This window comes from Poromitra crassiceps (assembly GCF_964638095.1).
Source record: "Poromitra crassiceps genome assembly, chromosome: 8".
Taxonomy (NCBI): domain Eukaryota; kingdom Metazoa; phylum Chordata; class Actinopteri; order Beryciformes; family Melamphaidae; genus Poromitra; species Poromitra crassiceps.
Window position 1 is genome coordinate 54,229,025 of NC_139629.1, and position 21,423 is coordinate 54,250,447.

The 21,423-nt window shown below is 41.9% G+C and overlaps 1 protein-coding gene across 1 annotated transcript in view; it reads left to right on the forward strand.

Annotated features, from left to right (window-relative positions):
• LOC310781611 (uncharacterized protein) overlaps positions 1–1,927 on the forward strand; it is a gene marked incomplete at both ends in the record, with an annotated part of 28,969 nt that extends 27,042 nt beyond the window's left edge. Inside the window, one exon of the mRNA XM_083642215.1 lies at positions 1,899–1,927. Coding sequence (XP_083498341.1) covers positions 1,899–1,927 — 29 coding nt within the window. The remainder of the gene's footprint in view (positions 1–1,898) is intronic.
• Positions 1,928–21,423: the final 19,496 nt, after the last annotated feature.

The window sequence follows — 21,423 nt, forward strand, 5'->3', positions numbered from 1 at the left end:
AAGTGCTCCTAGCTGTGTTCGACCAGCTCATCATGGAGTGGGTGGGAGACGTTGTCCATGATGGACAACGTCAACAATGATCAGAGAGCCCAGCTCCAGCCCCACAACGTCCCTGGCCTTGTGGATCAGTTTGTTGAGTCTGTTGGGATCCACTGCCCTCCTCCTGCTGCCCCAGCATACATGGAGCTCATATCAATACAGTGAGTGGAAGGAACAGTCTGAATTGGTTTCTGGAGCTGTTCATGTGATGATGTATTATGGCACTCATCTGCCCACCAGTGATTGCAAGCCAGTCTTCTCTGTCTCTGAGTCAAATAAGATATGCAGCGTCAGAATTTGGCCACAAGGTGGGGCATTGAGAGCAAGAGTGGAGAAAGGTCCAGCTGTGCAGGCCACTGGTGGAATGTAAAATATCAAAAACCTGCATAAAAAAGTGTTGAAAAGACTCCCCCCTGCCCCCCAACACCCCTGATTTGGGATAAATTAAGATAAATTACCAGAGATTCCCCCTGGGTTTCAAAACCTTTATTAGCTGAAAGATGAGAGTGAAGCTAACACATTGAATGTAGCCTCTATGTGTTTGTATTATATCAGCTGTGAGCAGAGAGGATGACCCCCCCACACACACACACCTGATCAGCTAATCCACCTTTCAGACTCGTGCCTGGATAACATGTGTTGGCACGGAGCAGGAACAGACCATTTGATCCTCCATGTCCTTCTCATACAGACAGCCTATCACCTGGGGAGAGATCCTGTGATCTATCATACAGACAGCCTATCACCTGGGGAGAGATCCTGTGATCTAATGAGTGTGGATGGATCATACAGATAATACACACATCATCATCATCTGCTGCTGTCCTACCTCAGCCAGTCATCCAGCCAGCCAGCTAAGCAAGCAGCTGGCTGGAGCTCTGCAGAGATGGAGAGGAGACAGGGTGAAGTAGGCCATTGATAACACATAAGGTTAATTCAGGAGATGCACAGGACACAGGAGAACGTTGTTCATAGATGTTGGATATGTGGGTGTGGGGGAGCTTTTCTTAAAGGATCACAAGCCCATCTTTCCTTTCCTGTGTTGTATTTATGTAAACACACAAAGGATAATTATAATCTCCACGACAATCAAAAGTCATAACAAAGTGTGCTAACACTTTACAATAAGGTTCCACAAAAATGTGCTTAGTTACCAAAGAAGGAGTAAGGAACAAATCAGGAATGAACTGTAATGAATAGTTAACAGGGATTTCCTGAATGACTGAAATCAAGTAGACCTATGATAGTTGGCTACATAATGACATTATACGTACTGACATTATGAACAGACTATTACATAGCAGTATTGATACCAGTATCTAACGATTACTTCCTGGATATCTGAATGCTATAATGGCCACTTACTCAATGTATCATTCATGATTAGCTCTGAATAAGATACTAAGTAGCATGTAATCATTACTTCCTTGTTGAGCCCATATTAGTTACTATTTTTGTCTCAAGTAGCCTGAAGTAGTGCATCATACTGAGTAGCCCGAAGTAGTGCATCATACTGAGTAGCCTGAAGTAGTGCATCATACTGAGTAGCCTGAAGTAGTGCATCATACTGAGTAGCCTGAAGTAGTGCATCATACTGAGTAGCCTGAAGTAGTGCATCATACTGAGTAGCCTGAAGTAGTGCATCATACTGAGTAGCCTGAAGTAGTGCATCATACTGAGTAGCCTGAAGTAGTGCATCATACTGAGTAGCCTGAAGTAGTGCATCATACTGAGTAGCCTGAAGTAGTGCATCATACTGAGTAGCCTGAAGTAGTGCATCATACTGAGTTGCTACTAAGAATGTATCCTTATTTTGTGATTCTCTTACCATCAGTTACCATCTTTGTGTCCCCCTCAAGTAAGCATCACCCTTGTGATGACCCTGTGAGTTGTTAGGCTGATTGGGTGCACCTAGGCCCAGAAGAACTTCATACCATTCAGTCTCTCTCCCTCCTCACCGATGCACCTTTTGATCTGTTCTTTTGTTTGTCGTTTTTTGTTGTATAGTTATTTTCCCTTAGTTTTAGTTCATAAATGATTGTTTGAACTTTTATTTAAACGTGATTTTTTTGTTACTTCCTTGAGCCGGGTTGTAACATATGGGGGTGAGGAGGGAGAGAGACGCTGCTGAATGTCTGAAAGCCTTTAAAGACAAGGAGTACACCCAGGTGCACTCATCACCATAACGACCCCAACCACCAGCAAGTAGAGGGTCATCACGTCCTAACTGACAAATAAATAACCACTAGAGTTGTTCATGGCATGCATCGCTACTTCATGATTATCGTACCATTAGTTACCATTTTTGTGTCTAAAGTCAAGTTGAGTATCACCTTATTAACAGAATAAAGCACCAACTGGTCCTCACCAAAATTATGCAGTTTAAATTGTGAGCTGGTGAAATTTGAACCATTTGGTTATGAAATCATTACTTTAATCACATCAACTCCCAAGATGGCTGACAGTGGTGCTGCACTGTGAAACCTATTGAGAACAATCTGCAGAATATCATCTTAATCCTCAAATATTTCTCACATGAAAAGCTTCACGGGTGGTTTTAAAGTCTCTTTTTACCACACTGAAGTAATATCTGTGACTAAAACCGGATCTACGCACCAGTAATTCCAACTATTGCCAGGCCAGGCTTCAGCAGCCCAGCTACCACCAGGCCGGCCCTAGGCCACAGCAGCCCAGCTAACACCTGGCCGGCCCCAGGCTCCAGCAGCCCAGCTACCACCAGGCCGGCTCCAGGCTACAGCAGCCCAGCTACCTCCAGGCTAGCCCCAGGCTGCAGCAGCCCAGCTAACACCTGGCCAGCCCCAGGCTCCAGCAGCCCAGCTACCACCAGGCCGGCTCCAGGCTACAGCAGCCCAGCTACCTCCAGGCCAGCCCCAGGCTACAGCAGCCCAGCTAACACCAAGCCGGCTCCAGGCTACAGCAGCCCAGCTACCACCAGGCTACAGCAGCCCAGCTACCACCATCAGATGGCAGCAGCAGGAAAGTCAGGAGTGCTGACAGCACTTTTAATTTACACGTTTTTAGTGAATTTTATTGACATTGGGCCGGTTATTTTAAAAGATAACATTTTAGATGACCACCGTTTATTTGATAAAGGGGGAGGAAGTTTTTATTTAGTGGACAATTCGCAAAATGGAACCAAACATTTCGGCTATGGCAAGACCGCCCTGCTCATTACGTTTTTGTATCCAGACTGGCACAATCCGACAAACAAATCGCGTAAGTCTGGAAACAAGCGTAAAATCGACGGAGAACATTTAATAATTTTGACATGTTTGCTGATGTGTGGAGACATACACCAATGCCCTGGTCCTGGTCTGACACCGGGCTTGAAGACCTGCGTTTTGAACAGCGAAAGAACCAGCAGCATGGACGGGAACAAAGCATCGGTTGTGCAGCCTATCAGCAGCAGTGTTCCAGTGATTGAATTTCGCCTTCCTAATCTTCCTCTCTACGCCGACTGTCCGGGAGCCACAGACAGACTCGGCCTACTCGGAGGTGGGGAAGAAACAACGAGTGGCGGAGGATGTCTGCTGGATACCACGACGTCTGCGGGGACCCGCAGACGTCGAAAAGACAGCAGGCCACGAGCTGGAGAGACTGTGACGAGAGTGGCTGGTGGAGGTCGGGGGAGACGAGGCAGCTGTGCGGACAGGAGCAACATACCTGTCTTGCAGGTATGTACAAATATCAGCAGTGTCCCCGTGGTTGAATTTCGTCATACTAATCCTCCTCTCTACACCGGTCCGGGAGCCACGGATAGACCCAAGACCGAGGGGAGTGCTGGAGAAGACCATCTACTCGGAGGCGGGGGAGAAGCGGCAAGTGGTGGAGGAGGCCTGGATGTCTGGACACCTGCAGGGACCCGCGGACGACGGAAAGACGGCAGGCGGCGAGCTGGAGAGACTACAACCAAAGTAACTGGTGGAAATCGAGAGAGGAGAGACAGCCAACTACGTAACGTTACCGGAGAAATTAAGAGGTTTGGAGAAGGAACCGAATTGGAAGTTACTGAGTCTGATAGCCCAAGCTTGAGCTCTAAACTATGCCCAAACTGTGCGAAAACTGTACGATCAAATGCAAAGGCTGTTGCTTGTGACATATGTGATAATTTTGTACACATAAAATGCGGGAACATATCAGGTTATACATATAACAAGGCTGTTAAATTACAAAATGATATTCCTCTTGTATGCAATGTCTGTTGTCTCCAGGCTGTGCCAAATGTAGGATTAATTGATGAAAGCTTTGATAAGGATGTACTCACTACAGAGCAAGATGAAATAGTGCATGGACTGGATCAAGTCAATTTAGATTGTTTTACCAAAAGAGGCCTGCATATTATGCACCTGAATGCACGTAGCCTATTACCAAAAATAGAGGACGTAAAGCTGCTTTTATTTAACACATTGAATGCCAGCCATGTTTTCATTCCTGTAGGTAAGTTGTGCCAGGGGTGTTTTTGACGATTCTGGCTCATTTTAGAAACAGACGAGGATTCTTTTCTGTTAAGAATTCATGAACACCAATCATCTAAAAATAACTAATAGAATGTGTGCTTTCTCTGTCTAAAAGAGTTAGTTTGCAGAGTTAGTAGTTATGTAGATATTAGCCGTTGAGTACAGCATGGTTTCAGCGTCTGGAAATTTATTCAGAGATAAATGGCTTTTTGTGAAACAGTCACTTTAACCATTCATTTTTGGCATCAGTAAGACCGTCAGACATTCTAAACAATAGTTTTGAACAGTAATTTCCTCCATAACAACAGGAAACACCCCTCTCATTCAAACTCCTCCCTCCGTGTGTCTTGTGTCCTCCTGGCTGTACAGCGGGCGTGTCAGAAGCGCTTTTGCTGCTGCCTGCCTGTGTGCCTGCCTGCCTGCTTGCCTGCGTGCAGACGCTCCTTGTGCGAGTCAAGATGGGCCGGGGAATGCGTGGGCGATGGGCAGATGTTGATTCTGGCCTTTCTGAGGTGTTTCAAAGTGTGTTTCACCTATGATCTATTTTGCAAATCGCTCTCCGCTCTCTGTGTGCTGCTGCCGGTGCGCGGCCGCTCTCAGGCAAGACAAGTCTTGAATGGATTACTGTGAAATCGCCACGGCATTTCCTTGAACGGCTTGGTCCCGCGGCAGTTTTTTCTTTGATTTCGGTCGTCTGGGGGAGCACTGTCAACACTTAGTGGGTCGGTAAAATAGATTATACACATTATCTTGCTCCAATAGTGATCTCGAAGATGTAAAAGTTGTTGATTGATGTACCACCGTCAAAAAAAAAAAAATGTTTATGTAAGACGAGTTAGCTCGTCCTTGGCACTTAAGCGCTGGATTATGTAAGACGAGTTAGGTCGTCTCTGGCACTTAATGTGTTAAGACAAGACCAGCGGCCCTGGGGGTGACAGAAACGTGGTTGGATGACACAGTAGAGGATAAGGAAGTTAATATTCCGAGCTACACTATCATCAGACGAGACAGAAACCGCAATGGGGGAGGTGTCTGTTTGTATGTCCGGGATGATCTACACTTCAATCACCGGACAGAGCTAGAGAAGGTGGAATTAGAGATGGTCTGTGTAGACATAATCTTACCCAAAACCCGACCCATACTAGTGGGAGTATGCTATAGACCCCCGAAACAGCAACACTTCTATGATTTTTTTTAAACACTTTGCAGTGAGATTAATCTGGCTAAAAACGAGGGTATTCTTGTTGGGGATTTTAACACTGATGTGCAGAAAAAACCTAAACAGAGTAGCCTAGTAGATAAACTGAATAGACTCGGAAAAATGCATGGTCTGAAACAACTAATTAAAGAACCAACACGTATATGTGGCAACAGTAAAACAATACTGGATTTGATCTTGGTGTCCGATTCTGAAAAAATTAGTCAGTCAGGAGTTCTAGCATATGGTGTTAGTGATCACATGGTTACATACTGTACTCGCAAACGCACCAAAGTTCCCCACACGCAAAGTGATTTCGTAAAAACAAGGACAACAAAACAGTATTCAAAGGAACGTTTTGTGGAATCCCTGAGTACTATAAACTGGGCCGACATACTAAACAGTACTGATGTAGATGAGGCATGGAGTCTTTTTAAAGGAAAGTTTTTGTCTGTTCTGGATTCATTGGCCCCAGTCAAGCACATAAGAGTCAAGCAAAGTACAGCTAAATGGATTACCCATGAGATATTGGAGATAATTAGGAATAGAGATAGCACACTAGCCAAGTTTAAAAAGACAAACCAGCAGCATGACTTTGATGAATATGTTCGACTAAGGAACCAAGCTAAATATAAAATTAATAAAACAAAATCACAATACTATGAAACTGCTGTTAATGAAAACCTAAAACAGCCTCAGAAATTGTGGTCAGTCTTAAAGGATATTGGATCCACATCTTCTAGTAAAGCCAAGTCTCAGAATATCAGTCTAGAAATTGATGGAGCCATCTGCCAAGAGAAAACAAAAATAGCTAATCACTTTAATGATTTTTTCACCACAGTAGCCTCATCCCTGGTGAAGAAGCTAGATGCTGGCAAAGGACAATATGGTTTTCCATTTGTTCAAAACTTTTATCATAGCCTCAACATAGCAAACAACAGTTTCGAACTTGGTACGGTAACAGAGAATGACGTCTTAAACATTCTCAATAAAATGAACACATCCAAAGCGACAGGGCTGGACAACTTGCCTGCTAGATTCATAAAGGATAGTGCCAGTATAACAGCTAAAATCCTGACACATATTGTAAATCTCTCAATAGAAACTGGGAAGTTCCCAAATGACCTGAAATCAGCTAGAGTTGTCCCCCTGCATAAAAAAGGTAGTAAAAGTCAGGCCAGTAACTATAGGCCTGTATCAATCCTAAATGTACTGTCCAAGGTCTTTGAACGACTGATACACAATCAAATGGAAGACTATATCACCAAACACAAAATACTTTTCAAATATCAGTCAGGTTTCAGAACAGCTCATTCTACAGACACATGTCTAATAGATTTGTTTGACTATATCAAAATGGAGAGTGAAAAAGGGAACTACACTGGCATGGTGATGCTTGATCTACAGAAGGCATTCGATACGGTAGATCATAATATCCTTTTGATGAAATTAGAATGCATTGGACTAAAAGATGTAGCTGTAAATTGGTTCAGATCCTATTTATCAGACAGAGAGCAGGTGTGTAAAGTAGGAGAGGCGGTGTCCACAGTCATGAAGGTCACATGTGGAGTACCACAAGGATCCATCTTAGGACCACTGTTATTTTTAGTTTATATTAATGACATGCCAACTGCAGTGACATCCAGAATGATGATTTATGCAGACGATTCCACTTTGCTTGTTTCAGGTAAAGACACACAAATAATTGAACAACGTCTCAGCAGTGAACTGTCTCTCGTGAAAGACTGGTTGGTAGACAACAAACTTTCGTTAAACCTGGGAAAGACAGAGTCGATTTTATTTGGAACCAAACGTAAGCTTAAGGGAAACAACACAATCAATGTGGAGTGCGAAGGTAATAATATTGACTCTAAATCCAATATTAAATACCTAGGAGTCTATCTGGACCAGACTGTTTCTGGGGAGGAAATTGCAGCCACAGCTCTATCTAAGATTTCAAAAAAGCTGAAATTTCTATACCGATATACTCGTTGTATGAATTTTAAGGTGAAAAAACTGCTGACATCATCTTTAATCCAGTGTCATTTTGATTATGCTTGCTCAGCATGGTACAGCGGACTTTCCCAAAAATTGAAGAACAAAATGCAGGTAGCACAGCACAATGTAATCAGATACCTGCTTAATGCTCCTCCTAGGACACACATAGGACCAACAGAAATGAAAAAGGCAGGAATTCTACCAGTAGAAGATAGAGTGAAACAACTAAAACTCAACCATATGTTTGATATAGTTCATGATAGGGCCCCAGCGTACATGAACAGCAATGTAAATATGGTGAGAACTCAACATGACTATAACACCAGAGCTAGTATCATGTCATGCAGCGTTCCATCAGTTAAGGGTAAACTAGCTAGGAGCTCATTTTTCTATACTGGCATTCCATTATGGAACCAGTTACCCTTGAATATTAAATAGAGCCGATCAAAAGCCGTCTTCAAAACCAAAGTAAAAGTACATCTGTTGGGAGAATTAATGGGTCTGATTCCTAGGTAAGGATATTTTTCATTTTCATTTTTACTTTATTTAAGGCGATTAGGTTTTTATAGTGTAGGCCTATGTATTTTTGTTTTCTGTATGTTGTGTCTTTGTATAGGTACCATCGAGGACCACTTTGGAAATAAGTGTTTTAATTAATGCTTTAAGTGCTATCCTCTGGGATTTTTTTAATTTGTGGTGTCATTTTTTTTAAATGATTGTGTTATTTTGAAAATGTGATACTTTTATGAAATTCCTAATAAAAATTCAATTCAATTCAATTCAACCTGTCAAGTCTAACTGAGAACAGACATGTACATGACGAATATAGTATATAGGTGAACATTTTATGCAATGTAATATCAAAATGTAATACAAGTCGTATTAACAACAATCACCTACATGATAAAAAAAACATTTTACAGACATCAGAGATACAAAAACAAACTAACAAAGTGTATTGAGTCTTAGCCTTTTTAAACACAAACATAGCCATAGGACATGTCACAGTACATGAGGAAGACTACAGGAAGTGGAACCAGTCAGGTATGCCAAACAAAACCTATGACTTTTCATATGAAATTTAACTAGGTTTTATCATCTGCTGCATGCTATCCGATCTGCTTAGAACACTGCATAGCTAAAACTAAGGAATTCAAAGCATGTACTGTATTATCCTCACTCCTTATCAGTGTTGCGGGTAACTCATTACAAAAGTAATATATTACATGTGATATATTACTTTTAGCAGTAACTGAGTAATATAACTTATTACCAATAGGACTTCAGTAATATTATACCAGTTACTTTGTCAAGTAACACAAGTTACAAATTGAGTTACATTTTCAAAGCACTATTTAAAAATGAAGATACAATCATTTCCTAATGAAATTGTGTTTTTATGCAATTAACCACTATAGATGACAATAAAGAAAAAGGATGACATTTAGAATTTTGGATGGTTTACACTGATGGTTTAAATTATATTTCAGGATGGTTCTGGGACAGCGATGTCATTCTGCTACTGCAGTTATTTTGGTGAAAGTAATGCAAAAGTATTGTACTTTTGTACTCTACACAGACAGTAATATTGTAAAGTACCTGATTACTTTCAAATTAAAGTAACTAGTAATATGTAGTATATTAGATTTTGAAAGTAACTTGCCCAACACTGCTCCTTACCTATTAGAATACAGTATCAGCATTGATTAGTTGACATTATTTTGATTAGACCTTTCCTTAGATGTTAATACATACAAAAATAAGGAGTGTTCACAAGTCTCAAATCCAAGTCAAGACGCAAGTCTTTGAGGACTTAAGTAGTCCAAGTCCCCATCTCTGCCTGGAAGTTAAATAAAGCTTTCAGTATCTAGCCTATAATATAGGAATATTATATCATAGGAATATTGTCGAGAAATCGTCATGTCTTGTGTGTGTGTGTGTGTGGGGTGAGGGGCTTCCTGCCTGTTGACCAGAGTTTCAAATAAAATGCATCTTTCTTCATTGGTTTCCTTTCTAGAATGACCTTTGTTAGGGCTTCTGAATACAATAGAGAGGCAAAGTGAACGTTACTTCCTGCTTCAGCACTGTACCAGAGATTTTCTTCCACCATTCATTTCCCCATAGACATTGCGTAAAATGCTTATTTAGAATTGGGAGAGACCATAGAACATTTCACTCAGACCAAAAATAAAAATTAAATAAAAAATTAAACCCATATTTTTTTTAACATTTTAGTTAAACGAGTTAAATGTTATGCAATCTCTCCTGTTTCTAAATATATCTGAACTGTTTAGTTTGAACAAGTACAACTATTTTTATAAGCACTTTACAAAATGTCTATGGGAAAATAAATGGCGGACGAAAATTTCTGGTACAGTGCTGAAGCAGGAAGTGACGTTCCACGTTCTATAGCTTCCAAAAGCATCACAATTTGTGCCACTCTAAAGCCACCTAGTGGCAATGTAGCTACACACACTCTCTGTAATAGCCAAAGAAAAGCCTGGTTTACCCTGGTCTACTCCCAGTCATTGTTCTGTAAAGATAAGTGAAGAAATCTTTATAGTACGGTATGTTTTGTTGAATTTGTATTACACAATACTTTTTTTTAACATTTTTGAATTCTCACCCCTGACAAATACCACATTACAAGAAAGAAAAAACAAAAGTGAAAACACTAAAACTCATAGAAACCATGCATTTTCAAAATATTAAAACTAAACTAAACTAGCAAATTGGCTTTAAAAATTAATTAAAACTTAACTGAAATGGAAAACAAGTCTAAACTAATAAAAATAAAAACGAATGAAAACCTTATATAACCTTGGTGTATAGTATATACTGCATGTCCTATTTGACAGAGAGGAGCTTGTTCCCGCTGCAGACAGTGGAGGCGCTCTTCAGCAAGTTAGATGCAGCGGTGTTTCTTCAGAGTATTTAAGTGTCTGAACACTTTGTTACAGCGGCCACAGCTGTAGGGTTTAATTCCAGTGTGGATTCGTTTATGTGTTTTTAGGGAATTTAACAGACTGAACCTGCTCCCACATTGGTCACAGCTGTAGGGTTTAGCTCCAGTGTGGATTCGTTTATGTCTTTTTAGGGAAGTTAACAGACTGAACCTGCTCCCACATTGGTCACAGCTGTAGGGTTTAACTCCAGTGTGAATGTGTTTATGTGTTGTTAGGCTACCTAACTGACTGAACCTGCTCCCACATTGGTCACAGCTGTAGGGTTTAACTCCAGTGTGAATGCGTTTATGTGTTGTTAGGGCACCTAAATGACTGAACCTGCTCTCACATTGGTCACAGCTGTAGGGTTTAACTCCAGTGTGAATGCGTTTATGTGTTGTTAGGTTACTTAACTGACTGAACCTGCTCCCACATTCCTCACAGCTGTAGGGTTTAGCTCCAGTGTGGATGCGTTTATGTTTTTTTAGGTTAGATAACTCACTGAACCTGTTCCCACATTGGTCACAGCTGTAGGGTTTAGCTCCAGTGTGGATGCGTTTATGTATTTTTAGGGAATTTAACCGACTGAACCTGCTCCCACATTCTTCACAGCAGTGGGGCTTCTCTCCACTGTGAATGCGTTGGTGGTTTCTTAGGGGACCTGACCGTTTGAAACAGCTTCCACACTCCTGACAGGAGTAAGGCTTCTCCCCTGAGTGAACACTCTGATGTTGCTTTAAGTTGTGAAGTCTTGTGAATGTTTTGTCACACTGATCACAGCGGTGATGTCTGGGTACGCTGGTGTCTCCCTGTTACCATGGAGAAAGATATAAAGAAAGAATCAGGACTGTGTGTGTGTGTGTGTGTGTGTGTGTGTGTGTGTTTGTGTTGCAACATCAGTGCGACAACAACAACAGTGATATTTCTTCACCTCCTCTGAAGAAGTCATCTTGACAGCGTTCCTCTCCTCCTCTGCCAGATGTCTATCCTCCCGCCGTTCAGCTCTGACATCATCAAACAGAGACAGAAGGTAAGACAGCCGTTCAGCTCTGACATCATCAAACAGAGACAGAAGGTAAGACAGCTCTGACATCATCAAACAGAGACAGAAGGTAAGACAGGGAACACCCACAAAAACAACAATACTAATCAGAAATATAGCCGCAAGCGGCAATACCAGGGGTTCAAGCCTATTGCCCCTGAAGAGGCTTATTTGTCATTGGGCCAAATTTCAGGAATTGGCCCAGTGGTGTGGATGGTTAGAAAAACGGGAAATGAGGTGTTGGTTGTATCGCTGGAATTTGGTAGATTGGTATCAACTTAAATGTGTTATTTTTTCGATGTGAATAGATATGTTTTCAAAAGTCACGTGATGTGACAGGCGAGCATGGCACGCTAGACGCCAGACCGGCTCCCCCCATTTAATGTTTTTTGCTTAAAATAACCAGTGAATTCAGTCTTGTTTTCCGGAATTCCTTAAAGGGGCCATATTATGCATTTCTTAATTTTGTATCATATATATGTTGTTACAATCTTGGATGGTCATATTAAACATGGGCTAAGCTTCAAATAAATATGTGAAAGTGTTTTAATGTTACCCCCATGAACCACCCCTCGCGCCTATGAACTCTCGTAGACGAGATGACATGGATTTATGGCGATTTTGTGCGAGAACCATAATTTTTGTGACGTCAGTAAGGACTTGTTACCCTGGCAACAAAGCGTTGCCGCCGGCCGGCGCGCAGCGCGCGCACGCTAGCTCCCACCCTTCCCCTCTCTTCCCTGTTCTGTGTTTCAGTAACCCGCGGCGGCGTCACCACTCACCAGGCTCTCTCTAGCCTGGCTGTCTGGGACTAACACAACAGTAGTAGTCTCATGGAATAACGGATTCCAGACCGCAAAAACAAGGAGACGACATGGAAGTGAGCCAGGATGTAGGACTGAAGTGGTAAGTTCTGAAAATATGTGTCTCATTCCAGCATCGGTCCAATGTGCTGCTAGGAAGCGCTAACGTTACTTACCGCCTGGGTAACGTTAGCACTTGCTATTTAGCCTAGCAGCACAGCTGCCTTATAGACATGAACAACCGATGAATGACGAAAGGCACATATTTTCAGAACTTGTAACGTTAGTCCAACTTGCTGACTTCTCCAAGTCCTCATTTTGGTTTGGTCCGTGTAGCCTTTGCTAGGAGAGGCACACTATAGTCACAAGCATTTGGGAAGTTAGCTAACTAGCTACATTAGCTAGTGTGAAGCTCCCGGTGTAACGTTATGGCAGGCCGTGGTAATAGAATCCCTGCTTGGCCAGCCACTGAAGGAAATGTCCGGGTGCAGCCCGGCCTAGCGGAGCTGTAGATAGCTAGGGGGATGTTGATAAATCAATTGATAGCTTGCTTTATGTCCAAGTCACGTTTTTCATCGATGGTCAAATTCGTTTTGACAATCAGTTGCTCGTTGATATAATTGTTTTACAACTACCAAATTTAGTAGCCATAGCAGAGATCGCCTGTCTGTTTCTGTTATGCATGACTATCTATCTATCTATCTATCTATCTATCTATCTATCTATCTATCTATCTATCTTATCTAGATAGATAGATAGATAGATAGTCAGACAGACAGTCTCGCTTCTACAGCGATAGCTCTCTGGGCAGAAGTTTGCAAACGCAAAAACTCCTCGCGCTGCCCACCTGGAGTATTTTCCGGAGGGTGGGGGTTCAGGGACAGGACCTAAAAACAGAGCGTTTCAGACAGAGGGTGAACTGAAGGGGGCAGTGAGAGCCAGTACAAGATAAACAATGAGTTTTTTAAACTATGACTGATGCAATAAGTTACTCTACTGGAGGCCAACAATAAAATAATAATACATTATATTAGCAAAATATGGGCCCTTTAATATATTGATTGTTACATCCGGGAATGACAAAACCTAAACGAGATACGAGAAGCAGTAAGAAGAATATCAACTCCAACATATCAGGCACAGCGTGCAACATGGCGTCCGGCGCTTCCTCTAAAGACTCCTCCGCTGTGCAACAACAGGTGGAGGAAGACGAGTCAGCAGCTGCCCCCAAATGGGCCAGAAATATGACCTTACAGCTCAAAGAGATTAGAATGGACTTCGGCACGAAAATGGACAGTATGGCTGAGTCAATCTCCACTCTCAACAAAGACACCAGAGCCATGCTTAATAGGCTGGGCAACGCGGAACACCGGATTGGGACGCTGGAAGACCAGGCGGGGAGCTCCGCTACTGTGCTCTCCCAAGCCACCAAGCAAATTCAGTCCCTACAGCAAAAAGTTGATGATATGGAGAACAGAAGCCGCAGAAACAACATAAGGCTCGTGGGGCTGAAAGAAGGTATCGAGGCGGGTGATTTATACACTGTGCTGGACAAGATCCTATGCTATATTCTGAACCGACCAAGCGACCAGCGGGCCCCAGAGATTGACCGCGCACATCGCGCACCGAGACCGCTGCCAAATCCAGACCAGCCTCCCCGTCCTATCATCCTTCGTCTACTGCGGTGGAGAGATAAGCAGGACATCATCCGATCAGCCATCGGTAAACAGCTAACCTGGGAGGGCCAGCGCTTCTCCGTCTATCAAGACTTTTCTGCAGAGGAGTCAAGGAGACGCGCCCAATTCAACAACGTGAAGAAGCAGCTCCACAAAGCCGGGGTGCGGTTTGGAATAATCTACCCCGGTACCCTCATCGTCACCATTGACGGGGAGAAGCTCACCTATATCTCACCTAAAGATGCAGAGGAAGACCTGAAAAAACGTCTCCCGACTGCTTTCGGGCAAGGTTGATTCTACTGTGTTCGTGTGTACTTAGTGCACCTGACACACTAGTTCAGGTTGGATAACTAAACTTTCCTTTGATTTTGCATTTCAGGACGAAGTACAATGATTGCAATTATATAAGCCTATAGGCTACTTATGTATGTGTGTGCGTGTATGTGTGTGTGCATGTGTGTGTGTATGTGTATGTATGTGTGCATATATGCATATATATGTATAGATATATATATATATATTTTTTTCTCTCTTCTTCTTCTTTTCGTTTTCTCAAGATGACTGATCCTGCTATTATTGAGGCTGTCAGATTAAGCTATACAGGCACCCCTATTTTGTTTCTCCTGTTTCATTTTTCATTTTTTTTATTTTTTATTTTTTCCCCCTCTCTTCTCTCGCGCGCCATTTCTCTCTTGTTTGAGATGGATATTTCATGATATACAGATGCTCCCATGGGCTTGTTTATATATGAATGATGTGTCGTGCATACATACATGCACTGTATGTGTGCACGTGCATATAGGCTGTGTGTGTGTGAGTGAGTGTTTGTGTGGGTATGCAGATTTGTATAGTAGCCTATATTGTATAGTATATGGTACGTGCGAATGAGTGTGTATATATGTTTTCATTGTTTTCAGTTTTGTTGATATGGCGTATCAATGATAATGAATGGTATTTCCATTACTGCTGATAATGATAATATGCTGACATGATTGATAATCGTTATGAGGGGAAGGGGGAAATTATATTTATACTACACAGGGGTGCAATTTATGAGGGGAATCTCATCCCAGTTTCACTGGATTCATTTACAAGGGGAAACCTAGGTTCTAGCTGTGTTTACGCCGTATCATCGCGGATATATGGGAATTTCTATCCCAGTAACTGGCTTTTTGGCCAGAATAGGCCAGAGGGCCGTTGTGTCTATGTTCATGTTTTTGTTTTTTATCTTCTACCCTTTTTTAAATGATGTTTATATGTTTTTCCCTTCCCGCCCTGATGCAGGGGTGTCATCCTTCCTGAGTTCATCTTCATATGTTCTCTCCTGTGGCTGGTTTTGGGCATGCGTCTCCCGAGGGGCACCCTGCCAACTGCCTGTCGCTGGCCCAGTTGCTGTGGTCAGCGCGTGCTTGGTGTTGGGTCGCCCCCCAGTGACACGCTGCTCAACCGACATTTTGATTTATAAGAATACATTTTTCTTTGGCAGATGGATACACGGTTGAATAGCATAACTCTGGTTAGCTTGAATGTAAACGGAATTCAGAATCCAATTAAAAGATATAAAATATTGGTGTACTTACAATCCCTTAAATGTGATATAGCCATGCTACAGGAGACTCATTTGAACTCTACAGATTCTAAAAAGTTAAGACAGAGATGGGTAGGGCAGGTATTTTCCTCCCCTGGTGATAAAGGAAGCAGAGGCGTCAGTATTCTAATTTCTAAGAACATGTCTTTTATATCTACAAGTGTGCATTCTGACCATGATGGAAGATATGTAATTGTCTCAGGCAGGTTAGAAAATGAAACCATGACACTTGTGAACTTGTATGCCCCAAATACATCACAGTCTAAATTCTTGTCTGCTCTGTGCCCCATGATAACTCAGTCCATGGTAGGTCCTCTCCTTATAGGAGGTGATTTCAACTCTGTTTGTGATCCTACATGGGATCGATCCAGCCCCCCCCTCCCTTCAGATAAACGTATATCGGTGGCCATGAGGGAATTTCAATCTCAGCTTGCTGTAACAGATGTGTGGCGCTTAATCAATCCAGACGCCCGAGAGTATTCCTTTTACTCAGGTGCACATAATTCTTACTCTAGAATAGATTATATTATGATGTCGACAAATTTGATCCAAAATGTTCTGGAGGTCAAGATGAAGAGTATCTTTATAAGTGACCATGCTGCAGTCTCTGTAAAATTCTTTCCTCTGGCCAATCCCTGTAAATCCAAACTGTGGCGACTCAACACATCTCTTCTTAAAAATACAAATTTTACCCTCCGTATAAGAAGTCAAATTGTTGAATTTTTTGAGTTAAATTTAAATTCGGTATCACGTGTGGCCACGGTCTGGGAGGCTTTTAAGGCTACGTGCAGGGGCTGGCTTATCAGCTTCGCCTCAGCAGAGAAGAAAAAACGTGGCGAGGTTAAAGTTAAGCTAAACCTCAAACTCAAGAACTTAGAGGAGCTGCACATGCTGAACCCCTCCAACTTAGAACTGAGGAACTCCCTCCTGACCACCAGGGCAGATTTACAGAGGCTCATTCATGAGGAGACAGCTTTCTCCCTTTTTCGTTTGCGTAGGTCATATTTTGAAACTGGAGATAAGGCAGGGAAGATGTTAGCTCATAGATTAAAGCAAATAGAAAATAGACAGGCAATTCCACCAATTAGAGATGAGAACGGGGTGTTACAATGTGATGCATCTGCAATTAATCAATCTTTTAAAAAGTATTACTCTAAACTTTATAGTACAGTAAGCAACGCAAATGAATCTGAATTAGAGAGTTTCTTTAAAAGTTTCAACCTTCCCACAATTAGTTTAGCTGACAAGGATCTGATGGAGGCTCCTGTTACACGGGCTGAGATTGAGAGTGCAATTTTAAAGATGGCCTCAGGAAAAACTCCAGGGGATGACGGCCTGAGTATTGAATTCTACAAATGTTTCAAGGAACAACTTTCTCCTTATATTTTGTTGTTATTTAATGAAATACTTAAATTTGAATCTATGCCTCCTTCCATGTGCAGGGCCATCATCTCTCTGTTGCCAAAACCAGGCAAAGATCAGGCGCAGCTGAGTAATTATCGTCCTTTAAGTTTGTTAAATTGTGATTATAAGATTTTGGCCAAGATTTTAGCTCTTAGATTAGAGAAAGTTGTCCCATCTATTGTACATATAGACCAAGTGGGTTTCATCCCAGGCCGTCTCTCCTCAAATAACATGCGGAGGGTTTTCCAGGTTATGCTAGAAGCAAGTTCCAGTAAGTCACCAGTCATTGCAGCATCTTTAGATGCTGAAAAAGCGTTTGACCAGATAGAATGGTCTTATTTATTTTATACATTTAAAAAATTTGGTTTTGGCCCTAAATTTACCAGCTGGATAAAAGCTCTCTATAACTCCCCATCCTCCTCAGTTAGAACTAATGGTTTAATTTCAGACTCCTTCCTGTTACAACGTGGCGTGAGACAGGGATGTCCTGTCAGTCCTTTACTCTTCATCGTCGCCCTAGAACCACTAGCGTGTGCAATACGCGCTAGTGGCAATATACACGGTGTGAACTTTCATGGTCATAATTTTAAATTGAATATGTATGCTGATGACATCTTGCTCACCCTAAGCAACCCAGCTATCTCTATTCCTGCCATTCTTAATTTGATTAATTTATTTGGAAAATTTTCAGGCTATAAGATCAATTGGAACAAGAGTGAGGCAATCCCTCTTAACTCTTATACATTTAAATCAGATCTAAAGGATGCTCCTTTCATTTGGAAAACAAATGGAATGAGGTACCTTGGAATCAATATAATTTCGCCTATTACTAAAATATTCAGCCTTAATGGTCCTGGTACGCTTCAATCTATCAAAGATGACATTAACAGATGGACAGTATTGCCACTGTCTTTATGGGGCAGAGTGGAGATATTGAAGATGAATGTTTTACCAAGACTTACGCATATAATTTCATCTATTCCCCTTAGAATTCCGCAGAACTGGTTTAAAGATGTCAAATCTCTTTTTATTAATTTCCTTTGGAATAGCCAAAAACCCAGAATTGCTTACAAGAAACTAAATATACCAAGATCGAGGGGAGGACTGGGAGTCCCTGATGTATTCCAGTATTATCTTTCATATAATGCAAAGTATCCTTTGATGTGGGCCTACAAACCCGACTCTGTGGTAGGTAGCTGGGACTGGTTGGAGAAATCCATCATGTCTAAATGTAAAACAATTTCCTTGGCATCACTGTGGTACTGTCCTAGTCCACCTCCATTAGACAATATCATCATCAGGTTTTCTTGTTCTGTGGTAAAGCAGCTGCATAGGAGATTTAACATTGTGGGGCTTGCTCTCCCATCCTGCCCCATTTGGAGTAACCCCATCTTCTCAGCAGGAGGTGGTACTTTAAGTAATAAAACCTGGCAGAGGCTTGGCATCACAACAGTTGGTCAGATTTTTAAAGATAATTTGCTTTCATTCCAAGACCTTAAAATTCAATTTAGCCTTACTGACTCCTCCTTTCTAATATACGCACAATTATGTTCTATCATAAACAAGAAATGTGGGGAGGGAGTCATGCCAGCCTCTTGCTCAGAGTGGGACCAGCTCTTCAAGAACACAACACTGAAAAGAGGTGTGGTCTCAAATATTTATAGTTTATTGTCCAGGGCCACCCCTGATGCATATTCTCCTGTTCAGCAGGCCTGGGAGCACGACCTCAATGTATGCTTGACTGCTCCTCAGTGGAGTACAATTTGGAAATCAGCTCTAAGATCGTCTAAATGTGTTAGATTCAGGATTATACAATTTAAGATACTTTGTAGAGCATATATCACTCCTGTTAGAATATCAAAAATGGATGATAAATGTCAAGACTTATGCTGGCATAACTGTGGCAATCGAGGTTCATTACTACACTTGCTTTGGGACTGCCCAGCTGTAAAAACATTATGGTCAGATGTAATAGCCCTAATGTCGAAGTTTCTTAATTTTCCTTTCTCTGTATGTCCTAAGGAATGTTTGTTGGGCTTAAAAACAGGCAATAATAACGTTTCTGTCGACCGACTCTGGACACTGGCTTGTTTAACCACTAAGAGACTAATCCTTTTAAATTGGAAGGAACGTAAACCAACCTGCTTCTCCAGGGACTCATGGTTGGAGGAATACTTGGACTTACTAAATATGGAGCGTGCAGCCTGTTTGTTAAAGGACTTTGATAAGGGTTTAGAGGACGACCACTGGGATATTGTTCGCAAGTTCCTAACTTGATTCTCTTTTTTTTTTGTGTTATTCTGCTCTGTATCTTTTTTTCATTATAATGTCCTTTACTGGTAATGAATCCCATGTCTAATATCTGTGGCATTTTTGTTGTACAAATACCTATTGTATAATATGACGGGCTCAGGTTGACACCCCTGCATCACCCCCCCCCCCCCCCCCCCCCCATCCCCATCCCAACCACTATCCTTTTTATTTTATTTTTTGTTATTTAGTTTTAGTTTTAGTTTTTATTGTCTTGTCCTGTAATGTTTTTTCTTTTCGGTTATTGTCTTTGTTATGTTTAAAAATGGCAAATAAAAAACTTAAATGACAAAAAAAATAGATATGTTTTCATGACGTTCATTAAATTAAAAATAATGTGCATGCTTTTAAGAGAAATAATGTAACCTTACATGCATCATGTGACAGTGTGTCCGTGGGGGGGGGGGGGGGGGGGGGGTGCGCCGAGTGCTCCAAGTGGTGCTCTGATTTAACTCCCAGCCGCGGGCGTCCCCCCCTCCTCTCTTTCACTCATTCAGAGCTTTAACACAACAACACAACAATGCACAGAGAGCGAAATATGGAATTATTTTTGCTTACGTTACGTTGCTGACACTAAGGGGACGGACACTACATAGCCTGTCTGTAAATGATGTTTAAAAGTGCAGAGGTGAAGGGAGCTCAGCTGACTAAACGCAGAGAAACATCCCGACTTCAAAGAGCAACAGGTTAGCGGATGTGATCGATAACATAATCACATTCCATCAAATAAGTCGTCAAACGAGTTATTTTGTGACAAGCAAACATTTTCACAAGGAAATGTGCTCAGCAACCCTCTGCCAAGTAACGTTATTGAGTCATGACACTGTTTATTTAATAGGGTGATCTGGTTGTAAAAATAAAACATTTACACCAGAAAGACATTGAAAGCAGTGATTGATAATCAATGAAATCGAATGTTTGTCTGCAAATTGCATCATTGGGAGGTTGATTCTGGGACTCAATATTAACGGGGGGGCAGTATATCAATTTTATATCAATATTGTGATATGAGACTATATATGGCAAGGCTGTCCAAACCTTTTGAATGGGGGCCAGATTTGATAATGTGAAAATATCTGGGGGCCAGCTACTTTTCGCTTCATATGGGTTATAAAAAAAAATACAATACAGGGTGCGTTCGTAAATCCACTCTTGACGCTCTACACTGAAATAAGAGCGTGAAGGTACATTACATTATAATGGTGCTCCCTATTTACAAACGGCCCAGTGTGCGCTCTGGGCGCTCGGAGTGCTATTTCCGAACACACCTACAACTGTTCTCTAAGGATTTAGTTTACGGTCTGAAAACATTAGTTTTGCCTGCATTGTTCCTACTTGGTGCTTGTCTACAAACTGTATAATAGTGCTGTCAAACTGAACTTGCTTCCTGAAACAGTACTGTAGTATATTTTGAGAGATGAGCCATGGCCCGCATGTGGCTGGACTTTGGACATGCCTGATATATGGTCTTAGATTTTGGATATGGTAATATGGCGATACGGCACAAATGTTGTCTTTTCCTGGTTCTAAAGGCTGCATTACAGTAAAGCCGTTTTCCCACATGCGTACCGGAAAATTACCTGTAAGTCAATATCGGACATTTCCCTTTACACTTCGGCTCGCGCATGTGGGAATCTATCAGCGAATTTGCCTGTATGTTGGGGGGCGGGGCGGGACTACAGAGCGGGTGGGGAGTGACGTGTCGGCAAAACTCCGAATGGTGAAATAAGTTTGCTTGTTTATCCGTTCACCTGCGTCGCGTTGAAGCACTTTTTACAGACTGGCTTCGTTTGATGTGTCCGGGCTTGCCTTCGCTGTCGGCAACGTAAGCAAAATACTTCCACATTTCGCTTCGTGCATTTGCTTCGTCTGTGTCCCTGTCGGGCTGTGACTGAAGGAGGAGGACGGACTGTGGCCAGAGAGAGCGAGCAGGCAGCAGAGA